At 43.2% G+C, this 13,745-nt stretch overlaps 1 protein-coding gene across 1 annotated transcript; it reads right to left on the minus strand.

Annotated features, from left to right (window-relative positions):
- Nucleotides 1-9,428: 9,428 nt before the first annotated feature.
- ARL4A (ADP ribosylation factor like GTPase 4A) lies at nt 9,429-12,429 on the minus strand. The gene is made up of 2 exons (XM_033931001.1): nt 12,193-12,429; nt 9,429-11,705 (listed from the first exon to the last, which is right to left on the minus strand). Exon 2 carries the CDS (start codon nt 11,601-11,603, stop codon nt 11,004-11,006), a length of 600 nt encoding a protein of 199 aa, XP_033786892.1. The 5' UTR covers nt 11,604-11,705; nt 12,193-12,429; the 3' UTR covers nt 9,429-11,003.
- Between the last annotated feature and the right edge of the window lie 1,316 nt (nt 12,430-13,745).

Genomic DNA, 13,745 nt, shown 5'->3' on the forward strand with positions numbered 1-13,745 from the left:
AGTTGTCAGGGCCTTTAAAGGCAGGGTCTGCTGTCATTACCTTTACTTTCCCGTCAGTGCCTGAGCCAATCAGCACTTAGGCACCAACAGGAAAGCAAGGCTAGACCCTGCCATTAAAGTCTGCACAGTTTTCTTTTGTGCATGACACAAAGTGCATAATATACTACTAATGAGCTCCTTGCAACTCATTAGCATAGGATTCTTGGTGGCGGCTACGAGGATCAGTAGCAGCTACGGTAAGGTCTTTAGGGCATTAGGATAATTTCCTTGCAAGTAAGACTGGTTAAAATCAGTTTTACTTGCACGGAAACCCTTTGTACATAGGGGCCCTAGTACCATGAAAAGAGGCATACGTTCCAAGAGTTTCAGCATTTGTACCCACTGTGTGTAGAAGCCACAGCATATCTTTTAATACCTATTATGAAAGACCAGCAAGTATTACCTCAGGACCATGTAAAAGTCTTGAAAGCATTTGTGGGCTTGAAGAATATATGCTGGAATCATTTCAGGACCTTTTGACTTTGGCATTTTCTGTAGACTTGCGTAATACCCCCCACTAGTTTCACAGTTGGTACCTAAGGTAGACTTGTATACAAACCCCTACTTTTCAAGTTTGTCTGCTGTTTCCCTTCCTCTTCCTTTTTAAAGATATAATGAAAAGGAGGAGAACACAAATCCATTCCTACTTTGCCAAGCAGAGGAAGCAGATGGAAGAGGAGGAACAACTCACACAACAGGCAAGAAGAAATATGCCCATAGCTTTACTGGTCTCTGCGAAAGTAGATCCAAACTAGCCCCCTCTTCTATGAAACCGCGCTAGCAGTTTTCAGCGCGGGGAGCTGCGCGGAATGGCCCGCACTGCTCCCGACGCTCATAGGAACTCAATGAGCGTCGGGAGCAGCATGGACCATTGAGCGTGGCTCTCTATGCTAAAACCCGCTAGCGTGGTTTTGTAGAAGAGCGGATAGGTGCCATCAGTTAATGACAATTTGCATAATGCATAATGATCAGACCTTACTTGTCCATGGCAAATTGTATGACATCCTCACTAAGGAAGAAACCTTCCATTACAAAACTGAAAATAAGCCTTAAAACCTTTTCCTCCTCCAATGCCTTTCCTGGATTAGGATCAAATTCTATGCATAGCGCTGGAAAAAAAAGAAAGAAAGACGCTCTAAGTACTATTAACAGCAGATGAAAATTCTTGGAATGCCCATGAAACACCCATTGCTACACCCCCTTTTCAGATCTGCACATTAGAATTTGCAAGTACTGTACATATTTATAATTATGCCTAGCAAGATACATGTATCAATTCTAATTGTTGCCAATTTGCATCAACTCAATGCTAAGTGGTTAAATTGTGTCTCAAAATTGGGTGTGCAAAATTTGATACCATATTTAGAATCTGGGAGATGGGGACAATTTTATAAAGTCATTTTCATGCTACTATGACTATGTATCTATAAATGACCTGTTCTAAAACTGACTGAAAGATTTCCAAAGAACATGCTGTACAGAATCTTTGTGGAGCTCTTAGGCTGAGCCAGTAAAATGTTTCAGTCTATAAAAAAGTTTTAAATTTTCTCCAGGATTAACACAGCTACTAGAAAAATGCACTGCATTAACTGTTTCTGAGGCAATGTTTTAGTTTTTCTACTTTTGGACTTCAAGATCCCATAGGCTTTCATTTGCAGCTATGCAGAGATTAGTCCTATTTTGCATTGTTTCCCCTACCCCTTTCCAATTTGCTTTTAAAAAGTGTGGCCTAATCATTAGAGCTGCTGCTGAAGTTGTAAGTTGAAGCCCAGTCTCTGCCTTGTGACTTTGGGAAAGTCACTTAATTTGCTCTTGGCCCAGTTAGATAGGTTCTCTTAACTATTTTCCCTGAATGCTATTTAATGTACCATATTTTTCACTCTATTAGACACACTTTTTTTTCACCAAAAAAAGTAGGTGGAAATTAAGGTGCGTCTTATGGAGTGAATACCCAAAACGCCCACTTTCCCCCGGTTACCTATTTTTAATGCAGCCGTCCTCCCTCACTGGACGCAGCGCCCTCAGCTGGCTGGCAGGCAACAAGCAGGCACTCTTCCTCCTCCCCGCGGCTCCCCAGACGTATCTTTTTTTTTTTCTTTTTACTTCTGTTCACGGCCAGGCTGGCTGGCTACCTGCTTGCTTGGTTCCCACCGCTTCCTCAAACTGCCGGCTGATACAACTGCCTCCCGTTCTCTCGCGGCATAGCGGCGCATCAGGTTGCCTGCCTGGTCCCGTGCCGCTTCCCGCAAGAATCGAGTTCTCGCGGGAAGTGGCACGGGACCAGGCAGGCAACCTGATGCACCGTTATGCCGCGAGGGAACGGAAGAGGAAACAGCTGCATCAGCCAGCAGCTCTGGGAGGAAGCGGCGGGAACCAGGCAGCCAGCCAGCCTTGGCTGTGAACAGAAGTTTAAAAAACAAAGGTACACACGGGGGAGGCGGGGAGGAGGAAGAGAGCCAGGGCCTGCTTGTCACCTGCCTGGGGGGTGAGGAGGAAGAGGCCTGGGCCTGCCTGAGGGGTAGGGAGGATGGAGAGGCCAGGGCCTGCCTGTTTGCTCTGCTCAATTAAAAATAGGGAGGGAGAGGCCGGGGCCTGCCTGCTGCCTGTCTGTGGGGTAGGCAGGGAGGAGGGAGAGGCCTGGGCCTGCGTGCTGCCTGACTTGGGGGGGGAGAGGGTGAGTGAGGCCTGCCTGCCTGGGAGGAGGGGGGAGGTCTGTCTGCCTGCCTACCCAGTCCCATTCCTACTTGCCTGCTTGCCCTGTCCCTGCCAGCCCTGTCTCTACCTGCCTGCCAGCCACAAGGCCTGCCTGCTCTGACTCGGCCTACCACTAGACCACCAGAGGGGGGACAGGGTACAGAGCCTGGCAAGGAGGGGAGATATGGTACAGAGCTTGGTAAGGATTGTAGGGTTGGGTGCAGAGCCTGGCAGGGAGAATTTGGTTCAGAATGGTTTTTTTCTTGTTTTCCTCCTCTAAATTTAGGGTGCATCTAATGGAGCGAAAAATACAGTATATGTCCTCTTTCTACTTTAATGATTGTAGTTCACCCCACTTTCCTTTTATATCTGTATTGAATTTTGTATGTACATAGTATTTGGTAATAAATTGTTGTAAAGTCTTTCCCCTATTTAAATCTGTAATACGCTTTGAAATATTTGACATTGCGTACACATCAAATTTTAATATAACTTGAAACTTTAATGTATTGTAATCCACTTTGGGTGCATCTCTTCATGGAAAGGCAGTTAATAAATCTCAATAAATAAAAGTACAGATATAGACACGATGGTACATAAGAACATAAGAATTGCCGCTGCTGGGTCAGACCAGTGGTCCATCCTGACCAGCAGTCCACTCAAGCGGTGGCCCCCAATTCAAAGACCAGTGCTCTATACGAGTCCAGCCTCAATTGCATACTTTCTCATTTAGCAGGAACTTGCCAACTTTGTCTTGAATACCTGGAGGGTGTTTTCCCCTATAACAGACTCCGGAATAGTGTTCCAGTTTTCTACCCCTCTCTGGGTGAAGAAGAACTTCCTTACGTTTGTGCGGAATCTATCATCTTTCAACTTTAGAGAATACCCTCTCGTTCTCCCTACCTTGGAGAGGGTGAACAAGCCGTCTTTATCTGCTAAGTCTATTCCCTTCAGTATTGTGAATGTTTTTATCATGTCCCCTCTCAGTCTCCTTTCCAAGGGAGAAGAGGCCCAGTTTCTCCAATCTCTCACGACAACTCCTTCAGCCCCTTAACCATCTTAGTCATTCTTCTCTGGACCTTTTAGAGTAGAACCGTGTCCTTCTTCATGTATGGCGACGAGTGATGGACGCAGTACTCCAGGTGAGGGTGCACCATGGCCCGGTACAGCGGCATGAAAACTTTCTCTGATCTGTTCGTGATCCCCTTCTTAATCATTCCTAGCATTCTGTTCACCCTTTTCACCGCTGCCGTGCATTGCGCGGACGGCTTCATCAACTTGTCCATCAGAACTCCCAAGTCTCTTTCCTGGGAGGTCTCTCCAAGTACCACCCCGGACATCCTGTATTCGTGCATGAGATTTTTGTTACCGACATGCATCACTTTATACTTATCCATGTTGAACCTCATTTGCCATGTTGATGCCCATTTCTCAAGCTTGATTATGTCACGTTGCAGATCTTCACAAGCCCCGTCTTCACTACTCTGAAAAACTTAGTATCGTCCGAAAATTTTATCACCTCACTTGTCATACCAATGTCCAGATCGTTTATAAAGATGTTGAAGAGTACGGGTCCAAGCACCGAGCCCTGCGGTACCCTACTAGTGACGCTCTTCCAGTCTGACTATTGTCCATTTACCCCCACTCTCTATTTCCTATGCTCCAGCCCGTTTTTAATCCACGTATTTCACCCTTGATTCCATGGCTTGCAATTTTCCGAAGTAGTCGTTCATGTGGAACCTTGTTGAACGTCTTCTGAAAATCCAGATATACAATGTCGACCATGTCACCCTTGTTTACCTGCCTGTTTACTCCCTCGAAATGCAGCAAGTTCGTCAAACAAGATCTGCCTTTGCTGAAACCGTGCTAGCTGGTCCTCATCAGACCGTGTCTGTCAAGATGATTAATGATGCAATCCTTTATCAGCGCCTCTACTATATTTCCCGGTACCGAGGTCAGACTCACCGGTCTGTAGTTTCCCGGATCTCCCCTCAAACCTTATTTGAATATCGGCATAACATCCGCCACCTTCCAGTCTTCTGGAATTTGTGATTTGATCAACAGATTGGCTATTAGTTGAAGCAGTTCAGCTCTAGTCCCTTTCAGTTCCTTGATGACCCTCAGATGGATGCCATCTGGTCCCGGGAATTTATCGCTCTTAAGCCTAGCAATCTGCCTGCATACCTCTTCTAGACTGACCGTCAACCCTGTCAGTTTCCCATCTTCGTTTCCAGCATATAGCCTGATGGGTTCCGGTATACTGTATATATCCTCTTCGGTAAATACAGACGTAAAAAAACGTGTTCAGTTTGTCAGCAATTGCTTTGTCCTCCTTTAGCTCCTTTTATTCCATGGTCATCCAACGGTCCCACCGCTTCCTTCATGGGTTGCTTCTCCTTAATATATGGCAACAGGTACGTACATGGCTGAAAGTTGGGCAAAGTTGACAAGGATAGGAATAGATAAAAAGGTATCCAACTATGGGCCTACAGTTGGGTTTCCACGATTTCCACAATGAACATACATGAGATTTTCATGAATCACCTCCATAGTATGCAAATAGGTCTCATGCATACTAATTGTGGAAATCCTGAAAAACTGACCTGACAAGGGCCGAGGTTAATTTATACATATACAGTGGTACCTTGGTTTGGGAACATAATTCGTTCAAGCATGCTCATAATCCAAAGTACTTGTATAGCAAAGCAACTTTACCCATAGGCCATAATGGCAACTCGACTGATTCGTTACACCCGACCCCTGAGCTGACAGCCAACCCGACACCCAACCCAAGGAACCGGCAGTATTGCTCCCCCCAAGGCCACTGGCGCTGCTCCCTCGCTTCGCTATCGCCTTCTCTCCCCCCCCCCCCCCCACTGACCGGCCCTGTCCTTACCCGTGCGTTGCTGGTGTTATAAAGTGCCTGCCGCCGGTTTACTTCTGGGCCTCGAGCATCTGCGCATGCTCAAGGCCTTCTGGATCTCACCCTCTCCGAGATTCTCATGAGACTCAAGATCTCATCAGAATCTCGGAGGTGAGATCCAGAAGGCCTTGAGCATGCGTAGATGCTCAAAGCCCAGCAGCAGCCCAGTAGAAAACCGTCGGCAGGCACTTTCTAACACTGGCAGCGCACAGGTAAGGACAAGGCCGGTCAGTGGGGGGAGGGGGCGATCGCAAAGGGAGGGAGCAGCGCCGGTGGCCTCGGGGTGAGCAATATTGCCAGTTTCTGGGATCGGTTCGGGTGGGTGCTCGCAAATCGAGTCAATGCTCGGTTTGTGAGTTACAGTTTGCTTGAGTATTTTGCTCATCTTGCAAAACACTCGCAAACCGCATTACTCGTAAACCGAGGTTTGACTGTACTTAAATAATCTAAGCATTATTTTATGTTTCTTATGCTACTATTAATCTATCAGACTTCTATCCTGCCATATCTATCAAAGATTCAAAGCAGATCACAAGCAGACCAAAAAAAAAATTAAGGAGGCCTTTTTACTAAAAAGTGTGGTCATTCCCTGCTCCCACCTCCCCACACATACACAAACTTACCACGTTTAATGCCAAAATGAACATGGGGTGAGTGGAAAGCCTTTGCAGTAAATGAAGAAGGTAGGCCCTGCATTTATTAAACAGCCCTAACTGCAATAGCAGATATTGTGAGAGTTGTTCCTGAGGGGGTGAGGGAGGGAAATCTGGTGCACTTTGTTCTGTATGGGAGCATCAGGGAGGAAGTGCAGGTTGGAGCACTGCTACAGACTTCCAGTAAGTTTGACAGCAGCTGCACTATTATCAGTCATGCCCAGATATCACCCGCAATTGCACTTAGCAGCTTTTTTCCTGCAAAGGCTGCCTTTTAATACAGAAGACAGTACTGCAAGTATAGCACACAATTCAATCCAAGCCAATATTATCAATAAAGGGATTTTTTAAAAATACAAGCTCATATAAAATAGTGCTTCCCTTATATAATTACACTGATACAGTATTCTGGCAATTTCTGCTCATAACACATTACCTCCATATGAATACCTTTCAATATTAACTCCTTGATGTTGATTTTTACACCAACCTCATGGTTTTCAGCTGCATTTAGGACAAGTATGCCTAGCTACCTTTCAGACATTTGTGATTATAAAGCATAGTTTCCCTACCAATGTGTGCTATTGGATAGGAGGGAGAAAACACCACTACCTTCTGTTCCAAGTCCAGACCAGCACATAATCTCTTACTTTGTGAGAAAAGTGTATCAATGATTGGTCTTAAAACATATCAGCTTCTTTTAAGCACACATGTAATCACATACCTCTCTCCTTGATAGACACAGCATGAGCCCAGGGATGAAGGAGCTAACAGGCAGCCATGTGGCGGATATGAATAACCTTATCCTGCTTACATAAGGTGACCATACGTCCCGTTATTACATTGCCTGTCCCGTTGTCCTCACACACCACTTCGGGATGCTGAAATGTCCCGTTTTCAGTGGTGAGGGTGATTTAATAACGGGACAGTCCCATTCAAAACCCTGGAAGAGCTGGGGACATGGCTTTCTTTACCCGCTGCAGCTGCCACCATTCGCGATCCTGCCCCAATCTCTTCCTGTTCCTGCACTGACTCTTGGATTCGCCATGCTGTCTCGCCTCTCCCCTTGGAGAAGCACTCTACTTTTTAAGTGGCTGTCCCAGAAGCTTTCTTTCCGATGTCAGAGTTCACGTCGGAGAGAGGCTTCTGGGTTAGCCACAAGCAGCGTTTCGAAGCTGCTTGGGCCGGGCCGTCCAGAACTGCTGAGCTATCATCTGCCGTCCAGGAGTGCTGGAGCAAGGAGCAGTTCAAAGAGTTGGAAAGACTAAGAGGAGCAGTTCCGCAAGTAAGAGAGGGGATGCAAGGTGGGGGATTGGACATAGTGATACGGGGAGTGCTGCTGGGGACAAATGCTGGAGGCAGGGAGGGGGGAGAAGGTTGAGATGAGTTTTTATATGGTGATGGAGAGGGAACAGAGGGGATGCAGGGTGAGAGGGATATTGGACATAGTGATGTGGGTAGTGCTGCTGGGGACACAGGAGCAGTTCAACAAGGGGGACAAATGCTGGAAGACAATGGAAGGGGAAGTTTTGAGAATTATTTACAATGTCCAATGTGATATGGACAAGATGACATGGACTGAAGCGAAGGGGGGACAAGTCCAGGACAAATATCAGGAAGTTCTGCTTCACGCAACGAGTGGTGGACACCTGGAATGCTCTCCCAGAGATTATTGTGGAATCCGTTCTAGGATTTAAAAGCAAACTAGATGTACATCTCCTTACAAGAGGCATAGAGGGCTATGGGTGACTAAAATTAAGCCAGGTGTACACCTGGCTGGGCCTCCCCGTGTGCAGATCACCAGGCTTGATGGACCGAAGGTCTGATCCGGAGATGGCAGTTCTTATTTATATCTACTGTCTATATTTTGCACTAAATTTGTCTATTTTTCTATAGTTGTTACTGAGGTGACATTGCATATTTTAAAATCATCTGCCGTGACCTCTCTGAAAAATAAAACAAATATAAATAATTAACATTTTCTCTGCATACAGTGTGCTTTTGTTTTTTTAAAAAAAATTTTATGGTTATCATTATGAATTAGTAAGATTGTGTGTATATGAAAATGAATGGAAGAAATTGGGGGTGGGGATAGTGCAGGATTGGGGCAGGGCTAGGACGGGTTTGGGGGTGGGACTGAAAATTAGTAGATGTCCCCTTTTGAGGAAAAAAATAAAATTGTCACGTTATGCTTACAGCACCACACAAATCATACACAGTAGCTCCTCCTGTGCTCCCTCCTTAGCCTCCTCTTTTGAGTGTTTATTCCCTCAAACAGGACTAAGGGCTCCTTTTACGAAGCCACGTTAGCAGCTTTATCGCATGCAATTTTTAGCGCGCGCTAACCCCCCGCACAAGCCAAAAAACTACCGCCTGCTCAAGAGGAGGTGGTAGCAGCTAGCGCGGCCGGCAAATTAGCGCACGCTATTATGCATGTTAAACCACTAACGCAGCTTCTTAAAAGGAGCTCTTAGTGCTTCCCTACTTTATTTCTAGCCATGCAAGTCCTCTTGCCTGCCCAAACTTCCTTTTCCATGGACGCTGATTTGCCACACAGTACATCTGAAAATTAAAAAGGTGTGGATTGGGTCTAAATAGGTTATGAAAGGCCTACAAGTTTCTGCTCTCAATTGGGTCTTATTCAGTTACTTTTCTATCAGCACAATTTGTTTTATGTCACTGTCTCATAGAAAAGCCCTCAACTAAATTTCTAAGGTTTAATTTTACTATTAATTTTGTTATTTAAGAGTTTATGTACACTATACTTTTTATTCCTCCCCCCCAAAAAATAATTTGTATATACATGTAATCACTGCACAGCTATATTAATGCTAAAAAAAAAAAAAAAAAAAATTACAAGAAATAATTTTCATACATCTGCATAGGTAAAACGACATCTAATTAAGCAAAAATATAGGATCTATAAAGCGGCATTTTGGAGACTTAAAAATGTGCACAATTTTTCTATAAATATAGGCATCAAATTAACTCAGAGTACTAGTGCAGGCACATAACCAGCACAAAACCACCTTAAGCATAGATTCTTCATTCTTTAAAAATGACCTGGGTTTCAAAAAAAAGACAAAGAAAAAAAAAAAAAAAAAAAAACAGCCCAACACTTAATTATTAAAAACCCAGTGTATTTTAGTTATCTTTTACATAAATAACAATTGCCGATTGAAAATAGAATTTCATTTACACATACAATGGTAGTATTTGTCCTCTTTATGGATGGCAGTTAAGAAAATAAAGTATAATGCATTGTTCTGATTGTGAACAGGGAGGAAGTGCATTTTGCATGATCCAAATACCCAATATTTCACAAAAGTTTAAACATCATAACAAAATGATTACAGGTCAAAGGTGACAAAACCAAAACAAAGCACTCTGTTCTAATAAACATTCTGTAACCATAAACTAGTTTGCCTCCCCCCAGATTTTCCAGTTTTTTGCCCAACAGTTAATGCTGTTCATAAACTTTTGTAAAGATCTTGAAGCACAGAGATGCCTTCCATTCCACTGTATCAAATGTAAAAACAAAAATACCCTTAGTTTAAAGATCTGTAATATTCCAGCTGCTGTAAGAAAATGAAACTTTACCTTTACCATCTTTACATGACCTTGTACCTGACTATCTTTAAATGCAAGTCCATTCTTTCATACCCTGAATCCATTAAAGTTTAGCTGCAGTCTTCTATGTTATTCAGATTAAAAATTCTTCTAATCTTAAACTGCATTTTTATTTCAAGCTTCATAGAAATGCAAGCAGAATGAAATTGAAACTTTACTCCCTAAATTCTCACCTTATTGTATATGCAGCCATTTATCAGGTCTGAATATCGTATTTGTTCTGTTTTTAATGGAAGTGAAACCAGTACATATCAAGTCTGCGTACAGCTCTGAAAAATTCTGTGATACTGTGCAAGATATTCAGGATTTTAAGAGATACTGTAAGGCTATGTTACTTCTTCAAACACAGTGAAAGTGCTGCATCATATCAAAACTATCTAGCATGCAAAGCATGCTCAGTATTTGCTTTCAGAGGCACTTGTTTTTAGGTTTAGATCTGTTTAACTGTAACCTCACATAAAATATTTTCTTTTCACCCTAGAAGATGCAAATAGTGAATGCATAATTAAATATCAATTCAGATCTATATACCTACTTCTTCAAAAGAAAGAAAAACAAACTAGTAGCAGCACTAACCCCAGAAACTAGGCTTGAGATTGGGGAAAAAAAATTTATTGCATGCACAAGTGGTGCAATGCTTTTATAAACCAAGTTTAATGTAGTAAGAATCAAGATCTTAAAAGCTGCACACATTAATATCTTACTCTTGCTACAATTTAAAATATCTTCTTTCTTAAAGGCACCCTCTGCAAAAGACATGAATGTAACACCTAAGAAATACTTTGTTGCTCAAGTTATTTACCAATTAATTTCAGAATTATTTCTAAGTCATATTTAGAATCTGGTGCTGTTTAAGCTTTCATGTTGGGAAATCTGCAAAAACTGTAAAAGGAACTGTGCGTGCAGGAATGCCACAGGCTCGTGCACCAATAGCTTAAACATACAACTAAGCATGAACAGCATGGTAACAGGCAAGCCAGCCCTTGGACACCAACCCATGTGTGTCAAATTCTGACTAGAGAACTAGTTTTGCCACTATAATAGAAGACTTAAGATAGGAGAACTCATCTCTTTTTCTTCTGTTGCTTCAACATTTTTTTTCGCTTAATAATCATATCATATAGTTTTTCGAGTCCTTCCGTTAGTCCATCCCCTATAATTGCACAAGTAGGTTGGAGATGCCATGGAGCAGAACTTAATTCATTTAGTGCCAGCATCTTCTCAATTTCTGAAAGAGACAGCGAGTTTCTTAGATCTTGTTTGTTAGCAACTATAAGCACAGGTACCCCTTGATTTTCAGATATTCTGGTTATCTTATAAAGCTCTGTTTTGGCTTCTTCCATCCTTTCAATGTCAACAGAATCCACCACAAATACAATGCCGTCTGTGCATCTTGTGTAAGACTTCCACAGTGGTCTTAGTTTCTCTTGCCCACCTACATCCCAAAAATGGAAAGTCACTGTTTTAGAATTCCCAAGAGTAACTTTGATTTTCTCTGTGTTAAATCCTTTTGTGGGGACAGTATTTACAAATTCATTGAACTGCAGTCTATATAACACTGTTGTCTTTCCAGCAGAGTCCAATCCCAAGATAACAATGTGTAAAGCCTGAAACGATGGTAAGCTGGACAAGAGAGGAGTCTGATCTGAAAATCCATTACCCATTTTCAATTACCAATTCACTAAAACTTAATGAGAAATCCAAATCAAGAAGGCTTCTTGGCTTTTTCCACTTGAAGTCATTCAAATAGTAATGGAATCATGTACCTAAAAGAAAAAAAAAGTAAATTTAAATAAACCGTCTCTTGTTACCTGACTAGAGACTTCTACAGGTTCCCCAGACTTTAGATTCCTGTTCAAAGCAAAACTCAGCCCAGGAGCTGCCTCTCAAATTCTAATAAACAGTTTTAATTTATTTTTGCGGCTTTAAAGTTTAATCTCAGAACGCCCCAGGAGAAAAAAAAAACAAAAAACATATATATATATATATATATATTTTTTTTTTTTTTACTTTATTCATTTGTCTATACCGTTCTCCCCAGGGAGCTGAGAACAATTTAAATGAATTTATTCAGGTACTCAAGCATTTCTTTATTTTCCTTTCAATTTTTTGTCTCATTTACTCTCACCTCAATTGAGGCTCACAAAACCATTCCACTTTAGATAGTTTCCCCCCTTGTCCAATCACTCAAAATAAAACTATTTTTTTAATCCCACTGCTAATCTTATTTCTCTTTCTCTCTCTGAAACTTACTTTCAGCAGAGTAGCTCAAACTTCCGTTTGTTCTCGACCAAAAGTCCCTCTGCTTCGCTTTAAAACATCCTCAGTGACCACACCTGCCATGGAAACAGCGACAACAGCTTCCCAATATAATACTTTGCTAAGTAAAGAAAAGTCCTTAGAAAAGCTCAGAACAGCAGCAGCAGCAGCCGCTCTCTTCGGCTTCCCATTCCCAACTGACGAAACGGCCTCACTACGCAGCAACAAATCCCGCCCCCTCCCGTCCCGGAACTCCCTGTACGAGCCGTTCCAGCCTGGTCTCCCAGCCAATCACAGCGCGTTTAGCTGACACCGGCTTCTCTCCGTGCGCGCGCGGCTCCTCTGCAGGGTGAGACTCCCCCCCACCCCCCTCCACAAATCCGTGACCGTTCTCGGCACGCTCTACCGATGACGTTTACGGACTCAAGCAAGGCTTGGATATATATATTCAGCACCTCATAAAAGCTCTCACTGACACACGAGCTTGTCCCCTCTGTATTCGCACATATGTGACACTGTCTCCACCTGCTAAGTTAACCTCAATTCTGATCACAGTTCTGTTTCTTACCCCTCCTCCCGCTTAACCTTCCTTCCTACAGCACCACTCTGGCTTCCATGCTTTTCAACCCTCAGCCACCTCCCCACCGCCTCATCTGCGTAACAACACCTGTTGTCACGGACACTTCCAGTTATCACAGCCTGCTCCTGGATCTCTCATCCAGAACAGGGGCATTTATATTTTTTTGTTTATTTTTAATTTCTCCCAATCTCATTAAATGTTTGCATATATCTCCCTCCTGTATTAAAATCTACTCGTATAGGTAGCCAAACGGTATTAAATCATATAGAAACAATCTGGGCAGTTTATGATAATTCTTGGACAATAAATCACCCTTTCCAAAATAAAGATTCTAACAAAACTACCAGTCAGTGCCTAAGTCACACTGACCTGTCAGTACATAATTCAACAATCACTTGTTTTTAAGTAGTACACACACAACAGAAAAGCATTCAGCAAAGTTTTAAGTAAGAACATAAGAACATAAGCAGTGCCTCCGCCGGGTCAGACCATAGGTCCATCCTGCCCAGCAGTCCGCTCCCGCGGCGGCCCAAACAGGTCACCAGAAGGGGCCCCCTTGCCACCTTGGTTTCCTATTGAGTCCTATCTTCCCATCGAAGTCCTAACCCTCCGGTCTTGCATATGCACGACCTGGTTGGGTTTCTATACTTATTTTCTGGTTAGCTTTCTCAGTATCCCACGATCCCTTTATCCCTCAGGAATCCGTCCAGTCTCTGTTTGAATCCTTGTACCGTACTCTGCCTGATCACTTCCTCCGGTAGCGCATTCCAAGTGTCCATGACCCTTTGGGTGAAAAAAAAACTTCCTTGCATTTGTTTTGAACCTATCTCCCTTCAGTTTCTCCGAATGCCCCCTCGTACCTGTTGTCCCCTTCAGCCTGAAGAATCTGTCCCTATCCACCCTCTCTATGCCCCTCATGATCTTGAAGGTCTCTATCATATCTCCCCTGAGCCTCCTTTTTTCCAGA

The sequence above is a fragment of the Geotrypetes seraphini genome, chromosome 2 (assembly GCF_902459505.1).
Source record: "Geotrypetes seraphini chromosome 2, aGeoSer1.1, whole genome shotgun sequence".
Taxonomy (NCBI): domain Eukaryota; kingdom Metazoa; phylum Chordata; class Amphibia; order Gymnophiona; family Dermophiidae; genus Geotrypetes; species Geotrypetes seraphini.

Excerpts from the sequence above, each read along its gene's own strand:
- ARL4A (XM_033931001.1), bottom strand. The coding sequence starts at position 11,603 with ATGGGTAATGGATTTTCAGATCAGACTCCTCTCTTGTCCAGCTTACCA.